Source organism: Camellia sinensis, chromosome 8 (assembly GCF_055761805.1).
Source record: "Camellia sinensis isolate YWXY chromosome 8, ASM5576180v1, whole genome shotgun sequence".
NCBI lineage: Eukaryota > Viridiplantae > Streptophyta > Magnoliopsida > Ericales > Theaceae > Camellia > Camellia sinensis.
Window position 1 is genome coordinate 73,821,797 of NC_138968.1, and position 15,420 is coordinate 73,837,216.

At 38.6% G+C, this 15,420-nt stretch overlaps 1 protein-coding gene and 1 pseudogene across 2 annotated transcripts; both read right to left on the minus strand.

The window, feature by feature from the left end:
• Positions 1–631: 631 nt before the first annotated feature.
• LOC114294050 (N6-adenosine-methyltransferase non-catalytic subunit MTB) lies at positions 632–15,055 on the minus strand. The gene is given in 8 exon segments (XM_082882846.1): positions 632–1,021; positions 1,024–1,171; positions 1,965–2,116; positions 2,656–2,764; positions 2,895–2,999; positions 3,132–3,215; positions 3,584–6,244; positions 14,787–15,055. Coding segments are annotated over 7 exon segments (3,555 nt in total). The 5' UTR covers positions 6,242–6,244; positions 14,787–15,055; the 3' UTR covers positions 632–722.
• Positions 10,046–11,763, minus strand: LOC145796984 (vesicle transport v-SNARE 12 pseudogene; annotated as a pseudogene). Its single transcript, XR_014337845.1, has one exon. The product of XR_014337845.1 is annotated as a vesicle transport v-SNARE 12 pseudogene (transcript).
• Positions 15,056–15,420: the final 365 nt, after the last annotated feature.

The window sequence follows — 15,420 nt, forward strand, 5'->3', positions numbered from 1 at the left end:
CTTTACTAGTGAATTTCGCTAGTAAGTTGGGGATTCAAGACATTCATGTTGAGGGTGATTTACTCACCATTGTGCATGCTATACGTGATGCTTCAAATTGATTTTCTCCTTTTGGTCACATTCTGCACGAAGCCTTTCAGAAGGGTCTGTGCCTTCGACGTTTTCGTATCTCACGTACGCCCCGGCAAGGTAATAAGTTGTGCAGGAAGCCTTTCAGAGGGGTCGGTGCTTTCGACGTTTTCATATCTCACATACCCCCTGACTAGGTAATAAGTTGGCACATGGATTGGCTCGCATGGCATGTCCGTTTAGAGGGTTTAGTTGTTTGGATGGAAAATGTTCTTTCATCGTTTTTGTCGTTAGCTCTTCTTGAAGCTTTGTAGCTTGTTTCTTTGGTTACCCAATCTTTAAATAAAAAATAAAAAATAAAAAAATGAATAAATAAAAAAATAAAAAATAAAAAAGAGATAAGAAGAAGAAAAATACTGCTGTAATTTTGTCCCCAAAAAACACAAATTTTGATGGTGTAATACCTGAACTTTTACAGTTTCTAATTATGGAGACAGAAAACTTTAGGGCAGGCCAGAGCAGATTCATATAACAGACAAATCAAAATGTGCACAGGGGGGTGTAAATGCAATTTTTTTCCATTATTACTATACTGAGGGGAAATTAGAAAAATCTAAGGAACATCACAAACATACTTGATGCTGGTTGATTTGCTACATCAAATTCATTGCTCTTTGAGTTACAAAATCTTGATACTCACCATTTGGCCGCCCGCTGGACGCATTAAAACCATACATATCGAAGAACCTATCATCGGCAGCCATATTTCTACCTTCTCTTCCTCTAAAGCCTTCCATTGGTGAAGCCCAAGGACCGGGAGTTGAAAAATTGGAGCTAGAAGCTTCTTGGTTTAGAACAAGAGCGTTATGATTTTGTGGGGAGTTTCCAGTGGGCATTTTGTTGGTGGAATTGGCTGTTGTCAGAGAGATAGAAGCGGACTGTTGTTGCTGCATTGCTGCTGGTTCTTCATTGGTGACTTGGGCCGAAGAGCTTCTATTTCAGGGGTTGTCAAAACAAGATGAGGTGCTTCTGGGGGTGGATTTCGTCCCCCACCTCCCTGCCAAACTTTCCCATCTTTATCAGCGAAGTTCTGGATAAATCCCTGAAAAATAATAAACATTTTTCTTAGTAAGAACAATGGTCACAAGAGCCAATCAACTAAACATAAATGTCAAGGAAATCATGTACTTGTCAAAAACCTTAAAAACTTCAAGGCTGGCCAACTTGCCCTAGCAGAAAATAAAAATTAATTCTCAATGGGACCATACAAATTCTCTTGATATGCATGCCCCTGATGGTTGTGCAGAAGTCAAGTGTAAATTGTGTGGTTTTTGTTCTTCCTCTGCATGTCATTCCTTCATGCAAAATTTTTAAGTTTTCACCAGCTGATATTTTTTAAGATCAAGGGAAAAAATCCAACATATTTTCCGTAAGAAACATCATTTTTACTTATTTCAAGGTACTATATAGGATAAGCTATTTATTTATTTATTTATCTATTTATTTATTTATTTTTACATTTTCTAGCCGTGACGAGGGAAGGGCAGAGGCAATTTCCACATTCCAATATCCTGTTCAAACTGAAGAGTATCTTCTAGATTGCGATTTCCATTAGCACATGCCAACAATCTTAATCCACTGTGACTTTTTCCCTACATTTTGAAGACTACAAGCTTTATAAGAAGTTGCATTTCTCTTTCTCCAGTCACTAGTATTAGAAGTTCCCAGTTTTCATAATCCATGTTCGCTTTTCACTAAATAAATGTAGACCAATATGCCTAAATAATAGCCACTCCGAAAAACACATTAGCCAATGGGCAATAGTTTCAGCAACTATGGTTGATTTTTACTATTCCTTTTCTATTTTTGTATGATAAGCATGATAAACATAGTACCTCGGCATTAAAATTTGATGAGGATAGTCCTTTACCAACAGTCAACCAGCCAGACCGAATATTGTGATCTTCACCAAAGAGCTCGATCCTCCTGCGGCCAAGGGCAAAATGCTCAACTATGCGATACATATCTTCAGGCTTTGCAGTTGAACCTACAATTTCGTTGGAAACAAGATATCAGAATTAAATACATTATAATGCTACATGAAATAAAGAATATCCTTAGGAGCCCATGAAAATACATTTTACATATGTTCCTGGGAACACAAAATTGTAAACGGAATTTGTTTGTGCTCCAATTTCATTCAATATATACCATACCAAAATGAATTTGAACACTTCCCAAACAAAAGACCCTAAAAAATCTTTAAAACTTGCAAGAACTAAGAAACATGAGTTCCTCGTGTTGAGTAAAAAGCTGCAAAGAATGCCTCACATTTTTTTTTTTATATTTTGTTTGCTTTCATGCAGCAGGTATAGAGGAAAACCCACACTAACTTAAAAAAATAAAATAAATGAAAACAAGAAAAATAGGAGGGGAAGGGGAAGAGAAGACAAGAGCACAATTACTATATTCATAGTCCATATGCATTCATTCTATTTTTATACATCAAAATCAATAAAATAAGCCAAAATGCATTGCAGCATACCAAGGGTCATTAACATCCAAGAAATGAATGGTAAAACTAACCATAAGGAGGCTCCTCAGCTATAATCACATCAGTGTCAATGTTGGCATGGATTATATGACCATCCGTGCTGCGACGAACGGTTCCTTTTATGCCCATCAAGCAATGTTCCTTCATCATGATGCCAAGGAAATCAACAGTTCAGGAAAACAACATTTGCATTCACATCACAGCATAACAAAAGGGAGATCAAAAAAAGGAGAAAAAGCAGCAGATGCAGAAAAAAACACTGACCACCAACCTTTGAGCGCTGAAACAAAGTATGAAAATCATGACGCAATCCTGGAGTTGCATTAGTTTTGTTTGTCTTCACCCAACATATATCCTCACACCTACGAAATCCCCACTACATGAAAAAGAAAACACAGTTAAAAAAAAGGAAAAAGAGAAGATATTACAAACCAAATGAAACGTAGCAACCAGAAGAAAGCAGCAATTCATTACATATAGGCTGTTTCCAAAGGCTTCAAATGCATACCTTCTTTAGACATTGGCGGCCCTGCTCCAAGCCAACACCATCACCAACCCAGAGGAAGATAAAAGAAGGTGTGTCAGCTATTGCCTGTAAACATGCACCATAGATGGTTCAGATATCAAGCATAAAACAAGGAAAAAAAACTTGAAATTGAATATGTTAGGATCAGGTGGCATATTTGCACTATAAAGCACAACAAAGATATTTTGAAGTATCACTGATATCTATATTAACTAGACATAAGCTGCATTCACGGCGTCAGAAAGCAACTTGACCAGCATCATATCATCTAAATTGTAGTTTAAGCATATGAGAACAATAATGTCATACAAATAAAAATATATGGAATGGAAAATTATTATTCACCCAAAAAAAATATGGGATGGAAAATTACAAGAGTAACTTCACATCAAATCATAGCATCAGGATATCAAGCTCCAAGCAGACAAAATTACCTCAATCTTAAGATTCATTATTTCATCAAATGTCCAGTACTCCATGTGGTCAGTGACACCGGGAGCTCGATGAACATATTCCTCCCAAGGGGGGTCCACAAGAATGACGTCAAACTTAGTTCCAAAGAACTCTGGTGACAGTACATGCTCACGGAGGTCACACTTGTAATACATGGGAGGCGAAGCAGATTTGACTACAATCTCATCCTTCTTTTGTATAAGCTCCCTAAGCTTGGGATAGTCCTCAACAACAGTAGTGAGCTCTAGTTCCCTGATGAAATTCTGGGGTCGCATACCAGTGTCAACAAAATTTTGGGAGTAATCATTCTGCTCTCCTCTAGAAGGAGCTTTACCAGGGGGTCCATTAGTTCTAGGAGAAACCCAATTCCCAGAAGCTTTATCCTGTGGTTGTCCTCGTCCGATTGGTACTATAGCATTAACACCAGGGTTGGATAAATTTTGAGGCTCTCCTCTTCCAGGGCTTTGTTGATTAAAATATATAGGGTTTGGTGGGTTCCCTATATTAGGAGAAAATCTTGGCCCTGATGGTCCAGGAGGAATGGGTGAGAGACCTGGGGGAATAGCTAACATATTCATCTCAACACCTCGAGCTCCAGGCCAAATAACAGGTGGTGAAAATGGTGGAATAAAGACACCAGGAGATATTGGAGGACCTGGAGAAGGAGACATGCTGGGAGTTAATGGTTGTATTGGTCCAGGTGGAGGCATTCCAAGTGGTCCAAAAGGTGATCCCATGAGGGGCACTGGGATTCCAAACGGTTGGTTGTCTCTCCCAGTAGGCCTACCCCTTCCTCCCCTTCCAACTCTATTCCCTTTAGCTCCTTGTGGAACAGCTCTATTAAAGGAACCTGGTTCCTGGTTTCCATGAGGAGTCTGTGAACCACTACTAGAACTATGGCCACCAGCAGTACGATAGGACATAAGACCTTTCTGGCCTCTCATTTTCCCTGCCTGAAAGTCATTGTCATCTCTCCATGAATTCTGATCTCGCATGGAAGGACCATCATCCACAAATCTATCCTTTGAATCATCACCGGATTTCCCAGACCCGAATGTATCAATCTTTCTTGCCCTGTCCTCCCGCAGATATGTCCACTCATCATTTGGAGCCGATTTTATATCAGATTGCTGAGCAGCTTCAGTTCTCCTGACAAAGGTGGATCTGGACTCCTCTCTTCCATAATCAAAAGGCTTGGTTTGGATCTCTATCACATCATAATTCTCATTTGAGATTCCATAATTCGATGAGGTTTTAACAGCTTCAGTTCTGGTTGCATCTTTCCTACCTCCAGAACGACCTTGAGGCCTTTCATTGTCATTCCTATCAAAACCATGTCTCTGAAACTCCCATTCTCTTCCATGCTCGTAAGCCATATCCCCATCTTTTGTCTCTTTCTCATTGCCACTGGGTTGCCTTCTTCTCCAATTATCTTTGGAACCTTCTTGGTCCCTCTTTCTGTCACTCCAGCTATTATCTCTTACTTTTGATCTGTCATCCTTGCATCCATCCTTCTCTAATTCCTTTTGCTTAAGTGCAATGCTTCTTTCATAATCCATCTCAGAGTTTTCTGATTCATGATGTCGCCTTCCACTCCTCTCTGGGGTCTTTGACCTGTTACAGTGGTCTACTTCTCTTCTACTTTTGTCTCTCATCAATGCTCCTTCCTCATCTGCTGTAAAAGGCCTCTCACGACTTTCGACGACATCCTGACTAGTGGAATTTCTCTGCTGTCTGTGCTTCTCAATTCTCTCCTTAACTGACTTTTCTTCACGAGTCAAAGAACTTCCCCTATTGTCTTCTTCTGGAGCCTCTGACCTGACTTTGCTCTTACTCCTTTCAGAATCAATTCTTCTCTCTTCCCTATCGTAGGATTTTGTACCCTTGTCATTATTCGAATCTAAACCTCTGCTTTTGTTGTCACTCAGTTCGATTGTTGCAGACACACTTCTCTCTCGAGCACTCTCACGCTTAGGATCAGAAGCCTTCACACTTTTCAGATCAGATTTTTCCACATAGTTACTCTCTTCAACTTTCTTGACATCATCCGATTCATCCCATCTTTTCCGTAGGATTCTCCCCTTCTCAGAAGATCCATGATCCTTTTCTTGATTGGTTTCCCTCCTTTCCGAATATCTGGAATCTTTGTTCAGTGTCTTTTCAAGCTCCCTCTCATGTGATCTATCATCTTTGCCTTTAATTCTGCTCTGGGATGAGTCATGATCTGAGAACTTTGAGGTAGATTTCCTTTTATCACTTTCATCGGCTTGACCATGTCCTCGACTTGCAGACCTCTCTCCCCCATCATGCTTATTCTCTTGTGCTCCATCCTGATACCAATTGCTCAATTTCTCCAATGTACTCTCCTCTTGTTGCTTCTTCATCTGCTTTGAACGTGATTCTTTTCTTGCTCTGTACTCGTCTTCGTCACTATCCACTCTGCTTGAGCCACCAGACCTCTTTCGGCTCTCATTTCTATCCCCAGTACTTCTCCTTCTTCCAAGGCCATCTAATCCTTCAGCCTCTTCTCCATTCCCAGGCTTTCTTGGCTTGCTTGACCGTTGCTTTCTCTTATCATCGCCCTCCCATTCCTCAGTATCTCTGGCTCTATCACTCTTCATATCTGAATTATCCTCCATTTCCTGTTTCATAGCTCGAAATACCTTTAGAATCCATAACAAGAGAATGACCTCAAAACATTGATTCCTCTTCAGTTTATGTGCTTTAAAAAAATGTGGTTAATAAGCATCATAAATTTATAAGAAAATCATCCTGAAATCCAATATAGAACAATATGAGAAATAAAATGTTAATCAATTCATTCATCTAGAGATGGCAACGGAGCAGTTTTTGAACTCCCCATCCCCGATCCCCAGTGGGGACTACCATTCCCGTCCCTTAACGGGTTCACCACAACCAAACACACATCTAGTTAATTAATCAAAAAAATTATTTTAAAGTAATCAAATTTATAATCTTGAAACAATCAAATAAGCTGCTATTAATTGAAATTACCAAAATTAATTTAAAAACTGGATTCCTTTCAATAGAATGTTCTATTGTGACTGTTTGTGAAAATTTGTTTTGTATCTTCAATATGAAATCTAAAATCCATTTAAAAAATAAAAATAAATAAATAAAACAATTTCCCGAAGGAAATGTCTCTCCAAAGAAACAGAATATAAAAATTAAAAATTAAAAAAAAAAATGAAGAGAAAGAGAGAGGAAACCCATTTTCATCAACAGTGCCCTAGAGGAATCAAGTAAATGTAGAGATTTCTTTACACCGACACATTATTAGAAACCATTCAATCACAACTGAAACAAATTCACACGCTCAATGCAAATTCACGTCACCCAATGTCCAGGTACCATTTGTTTCAATAATTCATTCTCAATTTCATCATCATCTTCTTCTTCACACACACATACATATATATATCTGAATGTTCACTAAATTTTTTAATTGCTACAAAAACCTAGGAAAATCTCAGCCTTTGAAGTAAAAAACTAACCAAAAAACAATCCAACCACTGCCAAAGAAAAACCCAGTCACAAGTAAAACATACCAATACACCCATTGACTCGAATTATTACTCTGCATTGCATTTTTCTAAATCCTCCGTTCTACAGGCAAATACGAGTTTTTGGTACCATTTGAAACCCAAACGGCAAAGACAAAGAGAGAAACTCACCTCGCCAGAGAAACACCGTGGTCAGCACCAATGGCTATCACCGCTGGAGGAGTGAGAGAATGAGAGAGAGTGCAGTAGAAAACAAGTCACTGTATGCTGGAAATCCTAGTCTCAAACAGGGAATAATTGTAAAACACATGGAGAAAGGGGGAGGGGAGCTTATACCCGTCCCCAAACCATCCCAATTGGGAATTCAAAATATGTCACAAGCCAACTCCATGAGGGGAAATGGGGAAAATCCATGTATATCGGGTCGGGTCTCCACGGGTATCCATCAGAATTATTAAAACTATAAAATTTATCATTCCAAAAGGGGTTCTTACAAGAAAAAAGCAGTTAGGTGGCCACTTATGCTGATAAAATCAAAGGATTATCCATATAAAAAAATAAATAAACAAATAAAAACAATATCACTTGGCAACAAACTTGCACACACTGGTGGTGATGGCTTCTATTTTCTTTTACAATCCAATTTTATATTACAATTTTTATATCACATTATTACAAATAAAATTCCATGGGCGATCCAAGCATTCCAAAGTTTTTTGTTTGTCACTCACTAACAAACCAAGGGAAAGAAAAAAGAACATATTATTGAAGTTATAAATTTTTGGTCACTAAACTTTCTACTTCTTATCCAAAGAACATAAAAATCCTAAGCCAAATAATTATCAAAGATCATTCGGAGGGTTGAGAAACTTCAATTCTCTTCCCACTGTTTCTGACCGACCAAGCAGAGGATACATGTTTCCATAGTAAGCACTTGGCATTTTTTAATCAAAGGACAGCAGTTCTACTGAAAATATTCAGCCTTGATGAAGTATACATCATCATTTAAAGGGAGTAAATAAATCCAGATAAAGCTCTAAAATCCAAGTCATATTACAATGAAATATTAAGTATCATAAATGTAAAAATCAATGTATAAAGAGAGAAATACAGAGAATATTGTATCTATTGATGTATTATTGATTGATATATTGAATGTTACAATGATTCCTATATATAGAAGAGTAGGTGGTAGTAGGTGGTAGATGGAGTAGGTAAAGTGGAGGTGGTAGTGGTGTAGTGGGTTAGGTTTAGTGGAGTAGGTGAGGTGGTAGTGGTGTAGTGGGTTAGGTTTAGTGGGTGAAGTAGGTGATAGGTTTTAACAGCCCCCGCAAACTCAAGGGGGATAGGAACTAACCAACTTGAGTTTGGAGAGAGTAACAAAACAAGAAAAATACATAAAAATAAAAGAGGATAGGAGACACTGTATAGTCGTGTCAGACCATTGGTGAAGACACTGGATGGTGGTGTCATAACGTTGTAGAGGACACTGTATGGGGGTGTCATAACGTTGTAGAGGACACTGCATGGTGGTGTCATAACGGTGTAGAGGACACTGGATGGCGGTGTCAGACCGATGTAGAAGACAGTTTATGGGGTCATGTCGGACCGTTGTAGCAGACAATGTTGTGACAGTTGTGGTGACAGTTTACGGAGTCTTGCTGGACCCTTGTAGAAACTAACCGGAATCAATGTCGGGACAGTTTACAAAGTCTTGTCGGACCCATGAAGGAGCTAACCGGAATCAATGTCGGGACAGTTTACAGAGTCTTGTCGGACCCTTGTAGAAATTAACCGGAAACAATGTCGGGACAGTTTACAGAGTCTTGTCGGACCCTTGTAGAAACTAACCAGAATCTATGTCGGGACAGTTTACAGAGTCTTGTCGGACCCTTGTAGAAACTAACCGGAATCTATGTCGGGACAGTTTACAGAGTCTTGTCGGACCCTTAAAAAATCGCACCCTCAAAAGGTGTGCCCAATCTGTCAAAAGGTGTGCCATCAAAAGGCGTGCCCAATCCATAAAAAGGCGTGCCATCAAAAGTTGCGCCCTCAAAAGGCGCGCCCACTTCATCAAAAGTCGTGCCCGACAGAAAGCGTCGAGCCATCAAAAGGTGAGCCGGAGACGCGGCGAGGCACGTGAGCGACAGTGCGCGTGTCGGCCTCTTCGTCATGGTCTATATAAATCAATGCGGAGGCTGAGGCAGAAAACCTGCTAAAATCTTCTGAAAAACTCTTCCTTGCCTGAGAGAGAAACTCTGTAATACTCTGTAACCAACCCGTCTCTGAAACACTCAGCAACATGGCCTCTTCTTCCCGTCCAGCTACCCAAAACATGGCCTCCTCTTCCCGTGGTCTGCTCACGCTCTTTCCAGAACTCAACGAGCCCACAAGAGAAATAACTGGTGCGGTGGCCAGTGAACCTCAACCAAACACCTCTGGTTTTGCTCCGTTGAACTTTCCGATGCGGTCTGTGGAGCAAAAAATGGCGGTGCAAACGGATATTGAGGCCAATCAGTATACTCTGAAGTCATGTGTGGAAACCATGACTGCGGTCACAAACTTGTCGCACCGGCTGCAGAGCAGGACAAATGAGGTGCAACAGTTAAACTCCCAGCTGGCTCTGCTCCAACGCATGTATAAGGATGCGCGAGCAGAGATAAGTGTGCTGAAGACAGAAAATAAGGAGCTGAAGCGGAAGGCCACCGTGATGTTCCGATTTGGAGGGCCGTCATATGCTGCAGTGGAGGAGCAGGGAGTAGTGATCGTGCCCAGTGGAGTGGGAAACACGGAGGCAACACCGTCAAGGGCCGTCCAGGACGGAGGCAAGAAGAAGAGACCGGCGGCAGAGTAGAGAAGAAAAATCCCGCCTGTGGATGTGGGTTTGTGGGTTGGTTTTTGTTTTTGTTTTTGTTTTTTTTTTTTTTTTTTTTTGTTTTTTGGTGTAAAATTGTGAACGGGGTTGATCCCCGGCATGAAGAAATGATAAGTTTGTGGAAAGAAAACCGAGTTGGAATGGATTGGTTTTTTTTTTTTTTTTTGTGATGTTTTGTTTAAGAATAAAAATAAAATGAAAGAAAACAAGGGATAAAGAAAATAGATAAAAAATATTTGTAGATGGATTATATGAAAAACATCAGTGTGATTGTTTCAAAATAAAATTGGGGTTAGTGCCCCTACAAAAGATATATTATTGGAGAGTGGGTATTTAAAAAAAGATTAAAAGTGATTTGGAAAAAATAAATAAAAATAATTGATTTTGAAATCAAACAGAGGAGAGAGAGGGACAAACCCACGTGATAAAGTGGAGAGAGAGAAGGTGAGAGTAGAGAGCATAATAATGCGTCTGGGGTCATGGGATAACGAATTTTCTAATAGATTTTCAAGTCCCAAACTAGGCTGGCAATTTGGCAAAGCAGAAATCAAACCAAAATATATATATAACTATATATAAAGGTTATATAGCTTTTACCTTTTCCAACCCACATCATGAACAGCCTGTAAAGAGGTGTTGAACAGCTCAAGTTGCACAACACTGTTTAGCACCAAGATCACACTCGGGAGAGAGAGGAGAGAGAAGAGAGATGATGAGTGGGTATTTAAAAAAGAAGTAAAAGCAATGTGTTTATCTGTGTATGATAGGAGAGAGAGAGAGAGAGAGAGAGAGAGTCCAAGACCAAGGGGGCCACTAGAGTGATAGCCACAGTAGCCTCACCATTGCCTTACTGTTCAGAGGTCCATTGCGAAGATCCAACGGCCTAAGTCTCTGCTTCAACACCAATAACAACAGCAGATTGGTTCCTAAGAGGAGGTCCTTCACTTGCACTGCTCTTTACAAGCCTGAGATTCACATCAAAGAAGAAGGCCAACCTCAAACCCTAGACTTCCGAGTCTTCTTCCTCGACAATTCCGGCAAAAAGGTTTCTCCCTGGCATCGTCAATCCCATGAAGCTTCTTATGGGAATGCAGGAGAGTTTCACGTTGATTATGCAAATCTTGAAGGATGGAGACACCAAGCTCTTCTGTCTCCAGCGTAGTTCTTCTACTCTCCTTGATCCTGTCGCTTGACTGATTTAGTCTCTCGGTTGACATTGCCAATCTTTCTCTTTGATCCACAGAAATCACATGCGCATCTGCAATTCCAGACTTCAACAACTCTTCACGGACCTGATTAGCATCATTTGATGAGATTTTCTTAACTTCCCTTTTAACCTTATTTAGATCAGCCTTGTATTCCCTTAGCTTGGCAAGCAGGACAGCCTTCAAACTTGGCTGCAAACTTCTTGCCTCAAGATCCATTTTTCTTATCAAAACATCAGCTTCATCCACTCCAGTTTTTATTTCAGAAATCTTTTGCATCTTTTCCTCTCCATCAGGAAGAAGACCAGCAGAGTTACATTTTCTGGATAAATTGGCAGAAAGCTCGCAGTACTGGCGCTCATATCCTTCGAAAACCTGACTCATCGCTCCTCCAAAAGCTTCACAACACCCTCGTCAATGAAGTCAATTCCAAGGTCCACAGGGAAGGAAAGAGAGCGACGATTGGGAATTTCGCAGGAAAAGCAGCGATCGGATCGGACTTCTCAGTTTTCGAATCCAAGAATCTCCGATTAAACGTAGACAGTGGGTGTGTGTGTGTAGAGGTCCGGCGGGCGGCCAAGGCGAGGCTGCCGCCCGCCGGTGAAGCGGAATTACTAAGTTTTCAACCTCGCTCTGATACCATGTAAAAATCAATGTATAAAGAGAGAAATACAGAGAATATTGTATCTATTGATGTATTATTGATTGATGTATTGAATGTTACAATGATTCTATCACAGCACCACAAAGCAAACACTACAAGAATGGTCAGATCATAATTCAAAGGGAAAAATTCACTTTATCACCGTGTGGTTAAGGTTGGGAGCACTTTAAACCCCCCCCCCCCCCCCGGGTTCAAATATAGGTAGAGACCTCTCTTATGGGTTTGGACTAAAAGTGCAACTGTTACATTTCCCATCCAATGCGAGGATTTCGAGAGAGGGCTAAAAAAAAGTTAAGTCAAAGTCAAATTTTTATGTAAAAAGGCACTATTGCACTTGACTTAATCTTCTCCCCTCAACCCATTTGATATCTCCGACCTAACTTAACCAAAAACAGTGCCCACAATTAATAACAAAGCAAGGCAAAAACAAAAACAAAAACAAAAACACAAACCTTTCGTCTCTCTTCACAAATCTAGTTGAGAGCCGAGAGGGCCTCTCCATCCATGCCAGCCTTGCTAATCATCTCGGGTGTTTCCCACCACAGGTAATAACGTTGCCAATCAAGGAGATGCAACTTCTCAAGCCCTACCAGCTTGAAAGGGTTGCATGAATGCCTCTATCTTAGCCCACATGTTCAAAAAAGTTCAATAAAAATTCAAAACTGGATTGATATATAAAACCATCAAAACCAATTAACCATCACAAACAAAACAACACACGGAGTAGAAGAAATTGAGGGACAACAGAGAGAGTTTCTTCTCAAAGAGAGAGGCAGACATCTATTGGGGGGTTTGAGACTAGAGGGGTTCTCTGTTCCTATGACTACGATGGATGAAGACAAATGCTTCATTCTCAGAAGAGCTGGCTAAATGTGATTTTCTTTTTCTTTTTTTTTCTTTTTAGCATCGTTTTGTCATGAAGTTGTGGGATCCAATTCAATAGATATATAGAGAGAAATAAAAATAGAAATTGAACATTTTGAGTACCAATCAAAACTAGTATTGAAAATTTTAATAGATATTGAAGATATTTAAAAGGGAGTGCCCTATATAATTTATGGAGGGAGGTGAGAGAGAAGATTGTCGTGATTTGGTGTTGGTTCTTCTTTGGAAACAACAATTCAATTTCTAGAGGGTTTTCTTTTTTCTTCGTTTTCTGTTGTTATAAAGTTGTGGGGCCAACTTTGTTGATGTTGGTGTGCACATTAACATTCAATATATAATTAGTAAGTTTGTGGACTTATTGTTTGTTGCCACATCAAGCTTTTAGTATATTGGTTAGTAAAATTGCTAGCATGTAGACTTAATGTTCTTGATTAAGTTAAAATGTTAATAAATCTAAATTAAGTTTAATAGGTAGTAAATTGTAGGGTTTTTTTTTTTTTTTGGTAAGTAAAAAAAATGATTCTTAATTAGGTATAATAATTTTAAAGTTTTCTTCTTTTTGCAGAGTATATAATTTGTAGAAGATATAAAAGGGTATAAATGTCTTTTTTGAACCATAAGGGGGTCTCTATAACTATAAAAGCACTTTAAATACTCCAAATAGTTCAAATCTAACAGCCTTTCCACCAACTTGAATGACATACAAAGGATGCATTTCAAAATTTTGATTTCGATTCAACAAACCTAGATTTCGAAATCATTAGGAGTTCTTTGAGAGAAGAGGGCATAACCAACTACAGAATCTAACACCAACTATTTCTTATTTGAGTCTAGATAATTAAAAAAAAAAATGCTTTAAAATCATCATAAAAATTCTAGATCTCTGGAGAAAATTTGCAATAGTTTTGTCCATCTAAATACAAAACATTGAAAATAAAATAACACATGTCCTATCTTATATTTATTGTTTATCCAAACACAATATATCATTCATTTTCTTTTCTCACTTAGGTGCTATGAAGCATGGATACTTCTAAATGGGAGTCAGATCCGTATCATACCATTATCGAGTACCGATACTCCTCAAATACTCACACATACATATCCGATACTTCCTAAACGTATCTTATATATGATATTAATTTTGAGAAGTATCGGATAATTTTTGGATACTCTGGATACTCTAGGTCACGTATCCAAATTATTATGAAATTGAGATTGTAATAAATTTTGCATAGTATTAGAGTATAGAATAAATACATTTACAATAATAGTTTTTCAATATTTTCTTAATTCTTACTGAAAAAGAAAATATTGAAATTGAAATAGTACCTTCTCTTTTCAGATTTTATCAAATTAATGTATCCACTAAATAAAAGAGCAAATTGACTACTGACTCTTCAACGAAAATCTAATTCTTACATAATGGTTTCTCATTATTCTTTGAGCTCGTGTAAAATATAATACTAAAAATTATAATTTGTTTTTCCAACGTATGATGGTTATACTCGTATCTTAATTTTTAGATTTTGTTGTATTGTTGTATTCATATTGTATCGTATCTACTTCATAGCTTGGGTTAGAAACCATAACTCTATCATTTCTTTTCTCACTTAGTTTACCAAACAGGGTTTCAAAAAATGGCATAAAAAAATCCTAAAATTATATCTAACTCCAACTCCATTTTATGCAAAATTAAGTGCTTTGGAGCCAATTCACATTTTCTCGGAGACATCTCGCACAACACCATCCTCAACCCAGAAACAGAAACATTAACATCAAACCCTGCCCGCTACTCCTGCGGCGTGGATTAAGTATAACGAAAACTAACACACAATGACGATAATAACTATAAGATTAAAATAAAATAAAAAAAACAGAAACCAAATTCAAGTTGGCAATGGCTCAAAGAAAAATATCTTCAAGAGCATATCTTCGTTGAAAATATAAAACTTAGCAAACTAGAAATGGAAAATTTGAAGCTTCTGATGTATAAGAAGTAATTTAACTAAGGATATTACAATAAAGCACCTGATTGTGGCACTGGATATAGCTCAGAAAAAGACGAAAACAGCGAGATGCGTTGGTGGAACAGAGGGTTAGGTTTAGGGTTTGTGAGGCAACTTGAGACAGAGACGACGACGACGATGACCTGCTGAGAGATCGTTGCAGAGATCGTGACGGATTGGGTACTCGTGGCCCATATCAAACGAAGTCATCGGATTTTGGCCCTTACAATGAAACCCATTCATGAAGCCCAATTCTTGGAAGTTTGGACTGCTGATAGTCTTTTTTCTCTTGGGTCAACCAAAAAATAAAGGAGAACTTACTTATAAGTCACATACACAAAGTTTAAAATTTATCTAATCTCAAAATAAAATACTTGCATCAATTAGTCCTATATGTTTTTAATTATTACCAAAAAAATCCTATTTAAAAAAAATAAAACAATAATTAAAGAGGCTCCTACATCTCACCACTGCTGGACTTCCATTAAACGGTTATCGGGGACTCGCCAGAATATTCAATATTACCGGAAAATCGCCGGAATATCATCAAAAATTTGCCGTAGTATCGTCGGAACGTTCTGAACGTCACTAGATCGGAATGTCTAGAATATTCGCTGGACTTCAAGAATATCACCGGAGACTCACCGAAATGTCTA